Raw genomic sequence first — 17,214 nt, forward strand, 5'->3', positions numbered from 1 at the left:
CTCTATAGACCCCCCCGATAGACGCCCCTATAGACTCCCCCTACAGACGCCCCTATAAACTCCCCCTATAGACCCCCCTATAGACACCCCTACAGACCCCCCTATAGATGCCCCCCCTATAGATGCCCCCCCTATAGACGCCCCTATAGACCCCCCTACAGATGCCCTTATAGACTCCCCCTATAATGCCCCCCCATAGATGCCCCTACAGATCCCAGCAGCCCAATCCCCTCATGGGTGGTGGCTCTGCCCCACCCCCATTACCCACAATGCCCTGCAGCGATCCCTGACCCCCTGTGATGATGTCATCAGACACACTGATGATGTCATTGGTCATGTTGACACCAGCGGTGATGTCGTTGCCCACGCCCACCCCGTTGATGACATCACTGGCCACATCAGTTCTGCCATTGGTCACCGTGGGCCTGCTGCTGATGTCACTGACATCACTGGCCACGCCCATCTCACTGATGATGTCATAGGTCATGCTGATGCTGTTGATGATATCACTGGCCATGCTGGTGACGTCATTGACCACACCCATCTTGTTGATGATGTCATCGCCGACGTCAGCGCCATCAGAGCTCTCATTGGCCACACTGACGATGTCAGTGGTCACGTGGTGTGATGATGTCACCATCTGGCCATCAATGACATCACTGGAGGGTAATTGGTTGGGATGGGAGGGGCCTTCTCCAGTGTGCATGTCTCAGGTGGGCGTATCCTAGAGGGCGTGTCCAGGGGGTGTGGCCAATGGGTGTGTCCCAGGTGGGTGTGACAAATGGGTGTGTTCAATGGGCGTGTCCCAGGTGGGCGTGTCCAAGGTAGGCGTGTCCAACGGGCTTTGAAAGTTGCTGCGTTCAGTGGGCGTGTCAGAGGGTGTGTCCAGTGGGTGTGTCCCGGGTGGGCGTGGCCAGCGACCATGTTCCAGGTGAGTATGCCAGTGGGCGTGTCCGTGGGCGTGTCCCAGGTGGGTGTGTCCAGCAGGTGCGCCCAATGGGCATTTCCCGAGTGGGCGTGTCCAGTGGGCGTGTCCCCGGTGGGCGTGGTCAGTCGCGTGTCCGCAGCCGCAGGTACCCGCCCCCGCTGGCCAGAGCCAAGGCCCCGCCCAGCCCGGCCAGCGCTGGACAGTGCCCGGGGGCGGCCCCCAACGCTGGCCCCGCCCCCTCCGGCCACAAACAGCCCCGCCCCCAACAGCGCCGCCAGCCCTGTGGGGACACCGGGGGGGACATCAGGGGGACATCAGGGTGACATCAACGGTGACACACGGGGGGACATTTGGGGGGACACTGGGGAGACACTCGGGGGACAGGGACATGGGAAGGGCACAGGGGCTTGGGAGGAGCTGGGAATTTGGGGGGTTTCAGGGGTGCAGGGGGGGGTTCAGGGGAACCCAGACCAATCTCGGGGGGACCCAGATCAATTTTGGGGGTGTTCAGGGGGACCCAGATCAATTTGGGGGCACCCAGATCAATTTTGGGGGGGTCCCGGGTGTTTTGGGGACACTCCAGGGGTTTGGGGAGCCCCAGTGATTTTTAGGGACGCTCCAGGGGTTTTGGGGAGCCCCAGTGATTTTAGGGACACTCCAGGGTTTTGGAGAGCCTCAGGGGGTTCTGGGGGGGGTCCAGGGGTTTGGGGTGCCCCATTTTGGGGGTCACTGACCTGCCAGCAGCTGGGCAGCGGCTGAGGGCAGGAAGAGGCGCCCGCGGGGCCCCGCCAGCAGCTGCCAGAGGAAGAGGAGGAGGCCGAAGGCCGAGAGCAGCAGGGCGGAAACCATCAACCCCTGCACCCCCCGCAGCAGGGCTGGGGGCAGAGACCCCCGGTGAGCCCCCCAAATTAACCAGAGCACCCCAAAACTGAGCACAGACCCCCAAAACTGAGCACCATCAACCCCTGCACCCCCCGCAGCAGGGCTGGGGGCAGAGACCCCCGGTGAGCCCCCCAAATGAACCAGAGCACCCCAAAACTGACCAGAGCACCCAAAAATCACCATCAGCGCCTGCACCGCCCGCAGGGACCCCCAGGACTCCCCAAAATCCCCCCAGGGATGCCCAAAATCCCCCCAAGACCCCCATAAGACCCCCCAAGATCCCCCCAGACCCTCCAGGACTCCCCGTAAACCCCCTCAGGACTCCCAGGGACCCCCAAAACTCCCTTAGGATCCCTTCAGGACTCCCCAGGATCCCCCAAGATCCCCCCAGGACCCCCCAAGATCCGCCAGGACCCCCTAGGACCCCCCAAGACCCCCCAGAACTCCCCAAAAACCCCCTCAGGACTCCCCAGGGACACACGAGATACCCCCAGGACCCCCCCAAAATCCCCCTGGACCCCTCCAGGACTCCCCAAACCCCCCTCCAGGACTCCCCAGGGACTCCCAAAACTCCCCTAAGGCCCCCCCAAGACCCCCAAAAGACCCCCCAGGACCCCCCCGGGACCCCCACTCACGGCTGAGCCCGAGGCTGCTGCACTCCCAGCCCTGGGATCGGTTTTGGGGGGGCGCAGTCGTACCAGAGGTTCAGGGCTGCGAGTCCGGCAGCACCCACCAGCCCTGGGACCCCCAAAAATACCCTCAAGCACCCCAAAACCACCTCCAAAACATCCTCAAAAACATCCTCAAAACCACCCGCAAAACATCCTCGAAGCACCCCCAAAACCACCCCCAAACATCCTCAAAACACCCCAAAAACACCCCCAAAACGTCTCAAAACACCCTCAAAAATATCCCCAAAACACCCCCAAAACCACCCTCAAACACCCCAAAATACCCCCAAAAACACCCTCAAAACCACCCCTCAAACACCCCAAAACATCCTCAAAACACCCCGAAAACATCCTCAAAGCACCCCCAAAAACATCCTCAAAACACCCCAAAACATCCTCAAAACCACCCCCAAAACATCCTCAAAACACCCCAAAAACACTCCAAACATCCTCAAAACACCCCAAAAACACCCCCAAACATCCTCAAAACACCTCAAAAACACCCCCAAACATCCTCAAAAACATCCTCAAAACACCCCAAAACATCCTCAAAACACCCCCAAAACATCCTCAAAACACCCCTAAAAACACCCCCAAACATCCTCAAAAACATCCTCAAAACACCCCAAAAACACCCTCAAAACCACCCCCAAAACATCCTCAAAACACCCTAAAAACACCCCCAAACATCCTCAAAACACCCCAAAAACACCCCAAAACATCCTTAAAACACCCTCAAAAATATCCCCAAAACACCCCCAAAACCACCCCTCAAACACCCCAAAAATACCCTCAAACATCCCAAAACCACCCCCAAAACATCCTCAAAACACCCCAAAAACACCCCCAAATCCCAACACGGCACCCACCAGCCCTGGGGGACCCCAAAACCACCCTGAGATCCCCCAAAACTGCCCTGGGACCCCCCCAAATACCCTGGGGGCCCCACCTTATCCAGGGTGGCGATGAAGAAGAGGAGGAGGATGAGGAGATGAAGGGCGGTGACGGCGGCCGGGAGGAGATGCATGGTGGGGCTGGGGGGGTTCGGGGGGGGGTCAGAGCACCCCAAAAAAACCCTCAGAGACCCCCAAATCCCCCCAAAGTCACTCAGAGACCCCCAAATCCCCCCCAAATCCTCCCAAAGTCCCTCAGAGACCCCAAATCCCCCCCAAACCCCATTAGAGACCCCCAAATCCCCTTCAGAGACCCCAAATCCCCCCCAGACCCCCCTGAACCCCTTTAGAACCCCCTCAAATCCCCCCCAAGTTCCTCAGAGCCCCCCAATCCCCCCCGAACCCCCTTAACCCCTCCCAAATCCCACCCCAGACTTCCCAAGTCCATTAGAGCCCCCCCAATCCCCCCGAAATCCCCACCAGACTCCCCCAAAAGTCCCTCAAAGTCCCCCAAATCCTCCCAAAATCCCCCCAGATCCCCCCAATCCCCCTTAGAACCCCCCAAAATCCCCCAAAGTCCCTCAGAGACCCCCAAATCCCGCTCAAACTCCCCGAACTCCCTCAGAAACCCCCAAAATCCCCCCAGACCCCCCTGAACCCCTCAGAGTCCCCCCAATCCCCTCCAAATTCTCCTTAGAGGCCCCAAAATCCTCCCCCAAATCCCCCCCAAATCCTCCCCAAAGTCCCTCAGAGCCCCCAAAATCCTCCCCAAACCGCCCTGAACCCCCTTAGAGACCCCCAAATCCTCCCGAAGTCCCTCAGAGCCCCCCAAATCCCCCTAAAGTCCCTCTGAACCCCCAAATCCCATCCCCCCTCAGACACCCCTCCAATACCCCCAGAACCCCCCTCAGAACCCCCAATGTCCCTCAGAGCCCCCAATCCCCCCCTTGGAGCCCCCCAAATCCCCCCCACATCCCCCTGAACAGTCTTAGAACCCCCCAAATTTCCCCACAAATCCCCCCCAAATTTCCCCAAACTCCCTCAGATCCCCCGATCCCTCCCCAAACGCCCCAAAGTCTCTCAGAAACCCCCAAATCCCCCCCAAATCCCCCCCAAATCCCCCCCAAATCCTCCTCAGACCCCCCCCAATCCCCCCCACCCACTTTTGGGGTCCCGCCGCTCCCGCGGCTCCGCTCGCTCCGTTACGGGGTGGGCGGGGCCTCGCCACTCCAGGCCACGCCCCAAACTGACCACACCCACCAAGTGACCACGCCCCCAAACGACCACACCCATCCCTGGCCGCGCCCACCCCGCCCACGCAGACTCGCCGCCCCCCACCCCCCACCCCCCCACCCCCCAAATCCCGGCTTCTGATTGGTTGTTGATTTCGGGGTGGCGTCCGATTGGCTGAAAAGTTTGGCGGCCTCTGATTGGTTGGGGCTTTTTTTTTTTTTGGTTCCTCCTTCCTCCACGGCGCGCTGCGCTCAGATTGGTCGAGAAGGAGAGGGGCGGGGTTCACGCTAAAAGAACAGCCTCTGATTGGTTGTTGGAGCTGCGGCCTCGCCCTGATTGTCATTGGCTACAAGCCCGAGCCCCACCCAGCCTCTGATTGGTTGATTGCCGCTGAGGCAGGGATCATCCCGAAACACGTGATCGCTGTAACCACGCCCTCTTTTTTCCAGCGTCACGTGGTCACAGCGAGGCCCCGCCCCCAGCGGCGCTCCCATGGCAACGGCGGGGGGGAGTCACGTGACCGCGGTGAGAGCGGGGAGGGGAAATTTGGGGGGTCCTGGGGGGGGAATGGGGTTTGGGGGGGCCGGGACCCCGATTTGGGGGCGCTTCTGGGTGGGGGCGACCCTGGGGGAGGAATTTGGGGGCTACGGGGGGGGGGTGAGCGGGATTTGAGACTCTGGGATGGAATTTGGGGGTCTGGGGGGGCACTGGGATGGAATTTGGGGGGGTTGGGGGGGCTGGGCTGGGATTTGGGGGATTGGGGGGTCGGGGCTGGGATTTGGGAGGCTGGGATGGGATTTTGAGGTACTGGGGGGGCTGGAACGGAATTTGGGGGGGATTGGGGGGTCTGGGATAGAATTTGGGGGGCTGGGATGGAATTTGGGGGTCTGGGATGGAATTTGGGGGGGACTTGAGGGGCTGGGATGGAATTTGGGGGAACTTGGAGGGCCTGGGCTGGAATTTGGGGAATTTGGGGGGATGGGATTGGATTTGAGGTGTTGGGATGGAATTTGGGGGGATTTTGGGAGCTGGGGGGCGATTTAGGGGTAAATTTTGGGGGTGATGACGTCATTTGGGGGGGAGGGGGAGGGGGGTTGCCCCCATCGTTGCCACCAACAAAGCGGTGCCAGCCCCGACAGAACGGACGGACAGAGGGACAGACGGACGGAGGGACAGACGGACGGACGGACGGACAGCGGGGCTCCTCTGCAGCCATGGGGGGGGTCCCGCACCCCTGGCTGGGGCTGGGGGGGGGTCCCGGAGCCCTCGATGGGGGCCTCAGTGTCCCCCGTCCCCCCCCACGGATGGACAGGGTGGAGCTGCTGGAGGGGGGAACTGCAGAGGGTGAGGGAGACCCCCGGGACTGGGGAGGGGGCTCGGAGACCCCCGGGACCGGGGAGGGGGCTCAGAGACCCCGGGACTGGGGAGGGGGCTCAGGGCTATGGGTGAGACCCTCGGGATTGGGGAGGGGGCTCGGAGACCCCCGGGATTGGGGAGGGGGAACTGCAGAGGGTGAGGGAGACCCCCGGGACTGGGAGGGGGCTCGGAGACCCCCTGGATTGGGGAGGGGGCTCGGAGACCCCCGGATTGGGGAGGGGCTCGGAGACCCCCGGGATTGGGGAGGGGGCTCAGGGCTATGGGTGGGGGTCTCTGGGACATGGTTGGGGGTCTGGGGTCTCTGTGCGGGGGTCCCTTTGGGGGTTCCCTGACCCATTTTGGGGGGGTCCCACAGGCAGGGCGGGTCTCTGACCCATTTTGGGGGGGGTCCCTGACTGATTTGGGGGGGTCCCACAGGCGGGGGCAGTTTTGGGGGGGTCTCTGGGGGTCCTGCCCCGCCTGCGCCGGGAGCTGGAGCGGCTGCGGGGGGAGCGGCGGCGGCTGCGGCGCCTCCTGAGGCGGCGGCTCCAGGTGAGACCCCTCCCCAAAATCGTCCTGACCCCCCAAAAAACCCCACAAAATCCCCTGAGCCCCCAAAATTTCCTTTGTGAGACCCCTCCCCAAAATCGTCCTGATCCCCCCAAAAACCCCCAGAAAATCGCCCTGAGCCCCCCCAAAAACCTCCCTGAGCCCCCCAAATTTCCTTGGTGTCCCCCAGTTCAGGCCAGGGGGTGGAGTCCAGGGGGATGGACGGCTCTGATTGGCTGGGGGATGGATCCTGGGGTGATGGAGGGCTCTGATTGGCTGGGGGATGGATCCCGGGGTGACGGAGGGCTCTGATTGGCTGGGGGATGGATCCTGGCGTGATGATGGGCTCTGATTGGCTGGGAAATGGATCCTGGGGTGACGGAGGGCTCTGATTGGCTGGGGATGGATCCTGGGCTGACAGAGCATTCTGACTGGCTGGGGAATGGATCCTGGGGATAGAGGGCTCTGATTGGCTGGGGAATGGGTCCTGGCGTGATGGAGGGCTCTGATTGGATCCTGGGCTGACAGAGCATTCTGATTGGCTGGGGAATGGATCCTGGGGGATAGAGGGCTCTGATTGGCTGGGGAATGGGTCCTGGGGTGATGAGGGCTCTGATTGGCTGGGGAATGGGTCCTGGCGTGATGGAGGGCTCTGATTGGCGGGGGAATGGATTCTGGGGTGATAGAGGGATCTGATTGGCTGGGGAATGGATTCTGGGGTCAGAGGGCTCTGATTGGCTGAGGAAGGATCCCAGAGGGCTATGATTGGCTGGAGAATGGATCCCGGGGGTCAGAGGGCTCTGATTGGCTGAGGAAGGATCCCAGAGGGCTCTGATTGGCTGGGGGATGGATCCCGGGGTCAGAGAGCTCTGATTGGCTGGGAATGGATCCAGAGGTCTCTGATTGGCTGGGGGAATGGGTCCCAGAGGTCTCTGATTGGCTGGGGAATGGGTCCTGGCTCAACAGAGAGCTCTGATTGGCTGGGGGATGGATCCTGGGTCAGAGAGCTCTGATTGGCTGGGGGATGGATCCCAGAGGGCTCTCATTGGCTGGGGAATGGATCCCAGAGGGCTCTGATTGGCTGCAGGAGCTGGAGGAGACCCAGCAGCAGATCGAGGCCGAGCTGGAGCGAGCAGCGACCGCCAAGAGTGACAGGGTGGGGGACCCCAAACCCCACCTGGAACCCCCAAAAACCCCCCTGGAACCCCAAAATCTGACACCCCAAAACCCTCCTGGAACCCCTCAAAAAACCCTGGGACCCCTAAACCTGAACCCCCAAAACCCCCCTGGAATCCCCCAAATTCCCCCCAAAATCTCGGCTCCCCCCTGACCCCGGTGTCCCCCTCAGGGTCCCGCCGGTGTCCCGGGGGTCCCGGGGGGGCTCCCGGGGGTCCCGGGGGGCTCAGGACGAGGGCCGAGCGGGAGCGGGGCCCGGGAGGCGGCAGCGGCGGCTGCGGAGATTCCTGGGAATCAAAGGGAGAGAGCGACACAAAATGGGTACGGGGGGAACTGGGAGCACTGGGGGAACTGGGATTGGGGACTGGGGGCCACCAAGGGAGAGAGTGACACAAAATGGGTACTGGGGAACTGGGAGCACTGGGGGAACTGGGATTGGGGACTGGGGAACTGGGAAGGACTGGGGGAACTGGGATTGGGAACTGGGATTGGGGACTGGGGAACTGGGAAGGACTGGGAGGGACTGGGAGCACTGGGATTGGGAACTGGGATTGGGACTGGGGGGAACTGGGAGGGACTGGGAGGGATTGGGATTGGGGACTGGGATTGGGGACTGGGGGAACTGGGAGCACTGGGACTGGGGACTGGGAGCACTGGGATTGGGAACAGGGAGGGACTGGGAGGGACTGGGATTGGGAACTGGGGGCGCCTGCGGAGATTCCTGGGAATCAAAGGGAGAGAGCAACAGAAAATGGGTACGGGGGGAACTGGGAGGGGACTGGGAGAGACTGGGAGCACTGGTAGGGGACTGGGAGGGACTGGGAGGGACTGGGAGGGACTGGGAGCACTGGGAACGGGAACTGGGGGAACTGGGAGGGGACTGGGATTGGGGACTGGGATTGGGGACTGGGATTGGGGACTGGGATTGGGAACTGGGGGAACTGGGATGGACTGGGATTGGGAACTGGGAGCGCTGGGATTGGGGACTGGGGGTGCCTGCGGAGCTTCCTGGAACCAAGGGGAGAGCGCGGCCCAAATGGGAACTGGGAGCACTGGGAGGGACTGGGATTGGGAACTGGGGGCGCCTGCGGAGATTCCTGGGAATCAAAGGAGAGCGCGACAGAAAATGGGTACGGGGGGAACTGGGAGGGACTGGATTGGGGACTGGGATTGGGGACTGGGATTGGGGGACTGGGATTGGGGACTGGGAAGGACTGGGGGAACTGGGATTGGGAACTGGGGGGCACCAAGGGGAGAGCGCGGCCCCGAACGGGGACTGGGGAACTGGGAGGGACTGGGAGGGACTGGGGGGGGGGCTTTGGGGAGTGATTTGAGGGCACCTGGGGGCTCCCCAGAGCTCCCTGGGTACCTTGAGGGAGGTTTGGGGGTCCCTGGGTGCCCCTGCATCTCCTGGGGAGGATTTTGGGGGTCCCCGGGTTGGGGTTTGGGGGTCCCTGGGTGCCCCTGGATCTCCTGGGGAGGGGTTTGGGGGTCCCTGGGTGCCCCCCCCCAGACCCCTGGGGAGGATTTTAGGGTCCCTGGATGCCCCTGGACCTCTTGGGGAGGGATTTGGGGGTCCCTGGGTTGGGGTTTCGGGGTCCCTGGATGTCCTGGGGAGGATTTTGGGGTCCCTGGGTGCCCCCCAGACCCCTGGGGAGGATTTTAGGGGTCCCTGGGTGCCCCTGCATCTCCTGGGGAGGATTTTGGGGGTCCCTGGGTTGGGGTTTCAGGGTCCCTGGATGTCTTGGGGAGGATTTTGGGGTCCCTGGGTGCCCCCCCAGACCTTTGGGGAGGATTTTAGGGGTCCCCTGGATGTCCCCACCCCCAGCTCGGCCCCAGCTGAAGCCCCGAGCCCCCCCTGAACCCCCCGAGGACCCCCCGAGGGGATGGGGAGGGGCTGGAGCCCCCAAAAATGAGGAGGAGGAGGAGGAGGAAGAGGAAGAGACCTGGATGGACGGTGAGGGGGGGACAGGGGGGATTTGGGGGGCTCTGAGGGGTCCCATGGTGGATTTTGGGGTTCTGGGGGGGTTCCCCCGTTGATTTTTGGGGTTCAGGGGGGTTCCCATGTGGATTTTGGGGTTCCCGTGTTGATTTTTGGGGTTCAGGGGGGATTTTTGGGTTCCCATGGTGACTTTTGGGGTGCAGGAGGGGTTCCCATGTTGATTTTGGGGGTTCGGGGGGGGGTTCCCATGATGGATTCTGGGGGTTCCCACGTTGATTTTTGGGGTTCTGGGGGGGTTCCCCGGTTGATTTTGGGGTTCCCCCGTTGATTTTTGGGGTTCAGGGGAGGCCCAGAGCTTCTCTCAGTTCCTGCTGCTGACGGAGGCAGCACCGGGAGCTGCAGGAGCTGCAGCAGCACGTGGGGCAGGTGGGACCCCAAAACCCCTCAGAGACCCCAAAAACCCCTCCAGACACCCCAAAAACCCCCCAAAACCGCCCCAAAACCCCACCAGACACCCCAAAACCCCTCCAGACACCCCAAAAACCCCCCAAAACCCCACCAGACACCCCAAAAACCACCCCAAAACCACCCCAAAACCATCCCAAAACCGCCCCAAACCCCCTAAAGACCCCGCAAACCCCTCACAACTCCCCAAATCCCCCCCAAAATCCCCCAAAGCCCCTCCCAGCACCAAAAACCCCCTCAAAAACCCCCCAAAACCCCCTCCCAACACCCCAAATCACCCCCAAAATCTCTGCCAGCACCTTAAAACCCCACAAAACCCCCTCTCAACACCCTAGAAACCCCCCAAATCCCCAAAACCTCTCCCAGCACCCCAAAACACCCCAAAATCCCCCCCAAAACTCCCTCCCAACACCCCAAAATCCCTTCCCAGCCCTCCAAATCCCTCAAAAGCCCTCTCAGCACCCTAAAATTCCCCAAATCCCCTCCCAACACCCCAAAAACCCCCAAATCCTCCCAAAATCCCTTCCCAGCCCCCCCAAAATGCCCAAAATCCTCCCAAAATCCCCCTCCAGACACCCAAAATCCTCCCAAAACCCCCAAATCCCTCGCAGCCCCCCCAAAATCCCTCCAAACCCCCTCCCAACACCCCAAAAGCCCCCAAAATCCCCTCAACACCCCCAAACACCCCCAAACCACTCCCAAAATTGCCCCAAATCCCTCCAGACACCCCAAAAAAACCCCAAATCCCCCTCAAACTCCTTCCCGACACCCCCAAATCCCCCCAAACCCCCTCCCAACACCCCAAACCCCCCCAAAATCCCCTCAACACCCCCAAACACCCCCAAACCACTCCCAAAATTGCCCCATAATCCCCTCCAGACACCCCAAAAAATCCAAATCCCCCCAAACCCCCTCCCAGCACCCCCAAAACCCCTCAAAATCCCCTCAACACCCCCAAACCCCTCCTATCACCCCAAACCACTCCCAAAATCCCCCCCAAAATCCCCTCCAGACACCCCAAAAAACCCAAATCCCCCCAAACCCCCTCCCAGCACCCAAAACCCACCCAAAAATCCCCTCCCAACACCCCAAACCCCCCCAAAATCCCCTCAACACCCCAAAACACACCAAAACACCCCCAAATCCTCCTATCACCCCAAAAAAACCCCAAATCCCCCCCAAACTCCTTCCCGACACCCCAAACCCCCCCCAAAATTCCCCCCAAACCACTCCCAAAATTGCCCCAAATCCCCTCCAGACACCCCAAAAACCCCCAAATCCCCCCCGAACCCCCTCCCCAGCTGCGGGCAGCGGTGGCAGCAGCCGAGACCCCCGAGGGAGCCGGGGGGGCCCCGGGGGGACCCCGAAATTGAGCTCAGGGAGCTGCGGAGCAGGAGCGGAGGGGGAGGGAGGAGCTGGAGCACCTGAGGGCAGGTAACGGGGGGGGGCAGTTTGGGGGGGCAATTTGGGGGCTGGGGGAGAAATTCGGGGATCTGGGGGGGCACAATTTGGGGTCTGAGGGGGGAAATTTGGGGGTCGTGAGGGGCAATTTGGGGGGGGTATGGGGAGTTTATTTGGGGTCGGGGGGAGTCATTCAGGTCCTGGAGGGGCAGTTTGGGGTCTGGGATGGGGGAATTTGGGGTCTGGGGGAGGAATTTGGGGTCTGGGGGAGGAATTTGGGGTTTGGGGAGGAATTTGGGGGTCCTGAGGGGGCAATTTCACGTCTGAGGGGGCAATTTGGGGTCTTGGGGCGGGGCAATGGGGGGTTATGGGGACTTTATTTGGGGTCTGGGGAGAAAATTGGGGTCTGGGGGGGTAATTTAGGGTCTGAGGAGGGGAAATTTGGGGTCCTAAGGGGCAGTTTTGGGGTTTGGGGGGCAGTTTGGGGTCTGGGGGGCGGAAATTTGGGGGTCCCGAGGGGCAATTTGGGGGGGGTTATGGGGAGTTTATTTGGGGTCTGGGGGAGTCATTCAGGTCCTGGAGGGGCAATTTGGGGTCTGGGATGGGGGAATTTGGGTCTGGGGGAGGAATTTGGGGTCTGGGGGAGGAATCTGGGGGTCCTGAGGGGGCAATTTGGGGTCTGGGGGAAAATTTGGGGTCTTGGGGGGGGCAGTGGGGGGGTTATGGGGACTTTATTTGGGGTCTGGGGGAGAAATTTGGGATCCTGAGGGGGCATTTGGGTCTGGGGGGGAAGTTTTGGGTCTGGGGGGCAATTTGGGGGTCCTGAGGGGGCAATTTGGGGTCTGGGGGCCAATTTGGGGTCGGGGGGGGTGCAGTTTTGGGTCTGGGGGGGGAAATTTGGGGTCTGGGGTCGAAATTTGGGGGTCGTGAGGGGGAAAATTTGGGATCCTGGAGGGACAGTTTTGGGTCTGAAGGGGCAATTTGGGGTCTGAGTGGTGGAATTTGGGGTCTGGGGGAGGAATTTGGGGTCTGAAGGGGCAATTTGGGGTCCTGAGGTGGTTTTTTGGGGGATATGGGGGTTTTGGGGAGTCCTGATGGGTTTTTGGGAGGATTATGGGGGTTTTGGGGTGGTTTTTGGGGGGTTATTGGGGTTTTGGGGTGGGTTTTGGGGGGATATGGGGGTTTTGGGGAGTCCTGATGGGTTTTTGGGTTGATTATGGGGGTTTTGGGGGGTCCTGATGGGTTTTTGGGGATATGGGGGTTTTGGGGGGTCCTGATGGGTTTTTGGGGTGGTTTTTGGGGGGTCCTGATGGGTTTTTGGGTGATTATGGGGGTTTTGGGGTGGTTTTTTGGGGTGATTATGGGGGTTTTGGGGTGTTTTTTTTGGGGTGATTATGGGGGTTTTGGGGTGGTTTTTGGGGTGATTATGGGGGTTTTGGGGTGTTTTTTTTGGGGTGATTATGGGGGTTTTGGGGTGGTTTTTTTGGGGTGATTATGGGGTTTTAGGATGGTTTTTGGGGTGATTATGGGGGTTTTGGGGTGGTTTTTTTGGGGTGATTATGGGGGTTTTGGGGTGGTTTTTTGGGGGGGGTTATTGGGGTAAGGACCCCCAGGTTTTGGGGTCCCCTCTGATTTTGGGGTCCCCCTCCCCAGGGCTGGCAGAGCTGCTGGCCCAGCTGGAGGAGGGACAGGGGGACCCCCGGGGACCCCCCCCAGGATTGGGGGGAGCCCCCCCAGGATTGGGACCCCCTGTGGGGAGCAGCTGCGGCGCCTGGAAATTGGGGTGACCCGGGTGCTGCTGCGGGGGGGGCACCCCAAAACCCGGTGAGGGCAACTGGGAGCGACTGGGAGCGACTGGGAGGGACTGGGAGGGACTGGGAGGGACGAGATTGGGGGGGTTTGGGGGGATTTTTGGGGGGGTTTTGGGGGGGCAGCTTTGGGTTTGGCAGGGGGAGGATTTAGGGGTTCATGGGGGAAAATTTGGGGTTTATTGGGGGAAATTTGGGGGTTAATTCGGGAAAATTTGGGGTTTATTGAGGGAGAATTTGGGGGTTAATTCGGGAAAATTTGGAGTTTATTGAGGGAGAATTTGGGGTTTATTGGGGGAAATTTGGGAAAATTTGGGGGTTAATTCGGGAAAATTTGGAGTTTATTGAGGGAGAATCTGGGGGTTTATTGGGGGAGAATTTGGGTTTATTGGGGGAAATTTGGGGGAAATTTGGGGGTTAATTCGGGAAAATTTGGAGTTTATTGAGGGAGAATTTGGGGTTTATTGGGGGAAATTTGGGGGGTTAATTCGGGAAAATTTGGGGTTTATTGAGGGAGAATTTGGGGTTTATTGGGGGAAATTTGGGAGAAATTTGGGGGTTAATTCGGGAAAATTTGGAGTTTATTGAGGGAGAATCTGGGGGTTTATTGAGGGAGAATTTGGAGGTTTATTGGGGGAAATCTGGAGGTTAATTCGGAAAAAATTTGGGGTTTATTGAGGGAGAATTTGGGGGTTCATTCGGGAGAATTTGGGGTTTGGCAGGGGAAGAATTTGGGGTTTCTTGGGGAAAATCTGGGATTTATTGCAGGAGAATTTGGGGGTTCATTGGGAAATTTGGGGGTTTATGGGGGAGAATTTGGGGATTTATTGGGGAGAAAATTTGGGGGTTCATAAATTTGGGGGTTCATGAGGGAAAATTTGGGGCTCAGGGAAGGTCTCTGGGGTAGGAACTGGGGGTCCCGAGGGGGGGGGAAATGGGGGCTTGGGGGAGGATTTGGGGGAGATTTTGGAGGCCTGGGGGGTTTGGGGTCCCCCCCTCAGGGTTTGGGGTCCCCTCTCGGGATTTGGGGTCCCCCCCTCAGTTTTGGGGTCCCCCCCACAGGTCCTGGCAGGGAACGAGGCCGTTTGGAGCCGCCCCCCCCCTCCGCGCCCCCCCAGCCCCAGGTGAGCTCCCCCGGGACCCCCTGGCAGTGGTGGGGGAGGGGGTGGGGTCCCCTCACAGCACCCAAGGGTGCCCCCCGCTCATCCCCTCCCCCACCCCCACAGGGAGGACCCCGCGGTGGGGAGGAGAGAGGAGGAGGAGGAGGAGGAGGGGGAGAGACCCCTGAGCCCCGGAGAGCTGCGGGAGAGGGTCCTGAGAGAGGTGGGGGGGCACGGGGGGGGTCCTGAGATACGGGTGGGGGTCCCAAACCCACGGATGAAGCTCCTGGGTCCATGGGTGGGGGTCTCAGATCCATGGGTGGGGTCCCAGACTCATGGGTGGGGTTCCCAGATCTATGGGTGGGGGGCCCAGGGTCCATGGGTGGGGGTCCCAGGACTCATGGGGCTGGTTCCAGATCTATGGCTGGGGGTCCCAGTGTCATGGGTGGGGGTCCCAAGTCTATGGGTGGGGGGTCCCAGGTCTATGGGTGGGGTCCTAGGGCCATGGTTGGGGGTCCCAAACCCACAGATGGGGCTCCTGGGTCCATGGGTGGGGTCCCAGATCCATGGGTGGGGGTCCCAGATTCATGGGTGGGGTCCCCAGAACCATGGGTGGGGTCCTCAGAACCATGGGTGGGGTCCCAGATCTATGGGTGGGGATCCCCAGAACCATGGGTGGGGGTCCCAGATCTATGGGTGGGGTCCCAGATCCATGGGTGGGGGTCCCAGATCCATGGGTGGGGGTCCCCAGAACCATGGGTGGGGGTCCCAGATCTATGGGTGGGGTCCCAGATCTATGGGTGGGGGTTCCAGATTTATGGGTGGGAGTCCCAGATCTATGGGTGGGGGTCCCGCTGCCATTGGGGGGGTCCCGGACACGCGGGTCCCCCCTAAGCCCCCTCCTCCCGCAGGTGCTGAGCCGCGAGGGACCCCTCCCCACCCCCCGGGCGAATTTGGGGGGTCCCTGAGCTCCCCCCTCCCCCACCGGACGTCGGGGTCCTCCCCCCACCCCGTTGCCATGGCAACCGAGTAAATATTTGGGGCTGTCGCGGTCGCGTTGCCCTCGGCAACGGCCAAACTTCCCAAAACAGCGCAAAACGGCCCAAAAGGAGCCCGGGAGGGAGGGGGAAGTAGGGGGAGGGGTGGGGGCACCGCCCTGTGTCCCCCGTGTCACCCACCCGAGGGCGGGGGTCGCACGTGGGTGCCCCTCCCCCCCTTTGGGGACACCCCAGGGACCCCCCAGAGCCCCCCCCTGTTCGTGGTGATGCCCTGACGTCATTGCCCGGGACCCCCTGACGTCACACCCCTCTGGCCACGCCCCGGTGGGCACCGCCCGGAGTGACACGGCTGGGACCGGCCCGGCGGAGGGACCCGAACCCACCCGAGGGGACCCGAACCGGGAGGAGCCGAATCGCTCCGGGAACACCCGAACCGTCCCGAAACAACGGAACCGGGAGCGTCCCGCGCGAATTGACCCGAACCGGGAGGAGCCGAACTGCTCCGGAAACACCCGAACCGTCCCGAAACAACGGAACCGGGAGCGTCCCGCGCAAATTGACCCGAACCGGGAGGAGCCGAACCTCTCCGGAAACACCCGAACCGGGAGGGTCCCGCGCGAATTGAGCCGAACCCACCCGAGGGGACCCGAACCCGCCTGAGGGACCCGAACTTGGAGGAGCCGAAGCGCTCCGGAAACACCCGAACTTGCACTCGAAGGGGGACCCGAACCTGCCCGGGGGGGCCGAACGAGGTCCCGAAGCTGTCCGGAGGGACCCGAACCGACACGAGGGGATCCGAATCCGCCTGAGGGAAGCCGAACCCGCCTGAAGGGAGCCGGACCCGCCTGAGGGAATCCCCGAACCGGGAGGGCCCGAACCGCTCCGGAGAGACCTGAAACACCCGAACCGCAGCGTCCCGCGCTAAGGAACCCAAACCCACTCAGAGGGGACCCGAACCGGGACTTTCCCGTCCGGAAGGACCCGAACCGAACCCCCCAAAACTCCTCCAGAACAACCCGAACCCACACGGGTGAGTGCCGGGACCCACCCTGAGGTCTTATGGGGAAGGGGGTGGGGGATCCTGGGGTGCCCCCTCCCCCGGACTCTGGGGGGTCTCTCCCGGACCTTTGGGGTCTCCTCTGCCCCTCAGGGGTCTCCCCTGTCCCTCAGGGGTCTCCCCTGGACATTTGGGACCCCCCCCCCCCCCATCATCCACAGGATGCAGCCAGCGCCCGGGTGGGGCGGGGCGACCCCAGGATGAGGCGAGGGGGGGGAAAAGGAAGGAGATTCTCCAAGGCCTTATATGGGCACAGCCCTGACCGCCCCCACCCCCTGCATGCCCGGGACCCCCCAGACCCCCGGGGTGAACCCCAGCATTCCTGGGATCCCCCCCAGTGCAGGGAATTCCCCCCTAAGCCCCAACTTCCTTCACTCCTTCCAGCCCGCCCAAAGCTCCTCAGCTGCTTGATACCCCCCCTACCCTCTGCAGCCCCCTCCCCACAGGTCCCTGTACCCCCAGTATCCCCCAGTCCTTAATTCCACCCCAGTACCTCCCAGTCTCCCCAGTCCTGCACACCCCAAATCCCAGTGATGCTCCCCAATAACTCCCCAACACCCCCCTGAGCCCCTCATCTCTCCACATCCCCTGGGATTTCCCTATTCCCAGTCTCCCCAGTCCTTCACATCCCAAATCCCAGTGATGCTCCCCAATTCCCTCCAATACCCCCCTGAGCCCCTCTTCTCTCCACATTCCCTGGGATTTTCCCTCCCTGCTGTGTGCAGACCCCCCCCCCACCCCTCAACACCTTCAAG

General features: G+C 61.6%; 1 protein-coding gene and 1 pseudogene across 2 annotated transcripts; one reads left to right on the forward strand and one right to left on the reverse strand.

Annotated features, from left to right (window-relative positions):
* Positions 1-327: 327 nt before the first annotated feature.
* LOC129134439 (epithelial membrane protein 3-like) lies at positions 328-4,641 on the reverse strand (annotated as a pseudogene). The gene is made up of 5 exons (XR_013186048.1): positions 4,538-4,641; positions 3,431-3,515; positions 2,446-2,548; positions 1,663-1,803; positions 328-1,208 (listed from the first exon to the last, which is right to left on the reverse strand). The product of XR_013186048.1 is annotated as an epithelial membrane protein 3-like (transcript).
* A 1,465-nt stretch (positions 4,642-6,106) lies between these two features.
* On the forward strand, positions 6,107-15,887 carry LOC143696684 (uncharacterized). The gene is made up of 11 exons (XM_077193299.1): positions 6,107-6,119; positions 6,402-6,515; positions 7,600-7,664; positions 7,858-8,009; positions 9,517-9,645; positions 9,973-10,056; positions 11,397-11,529; positions 13,150-13,320; positions 14,367-14,428; positions 14,531-14,627; positions 15,316-15,887. The coding sequence occupies exons 4-10, from the start codon at positions 8,006-8,008 to the stop codon at positions 14,590-14,592; spliced, it is 645 nt and encodes a 214-aa protein (XP_077049414.1). The 5' UTR covers positions 6,107-6,119; positions 6,402-6,515; positions 7,600-7,664; positions 7,858-8,005; the 3' UTR covers positions 14,593-14,627; positions 15,316-15,887.
* Positions 15,888-17,214: the final 1,327 nt, after the last annotated feature.

The sequence above is a fragment of the Agelaius phoeniceus genome, chromosome 37 (genome assembly GCF_051311805.1).
Source record: "Agelaius phoeniceus isolate bAgePho1 chromosome 37, bAgePho1.hap1, whole genome shotgun sequence".
In the NCBI taxonomy this organism is placed as follows: domain Eukaryota; kingdom Metazoa; phylum Chordata; class Aves; order Passeriformes; family Icteridae; genus Agelaius; species Agelaius phoeniceus.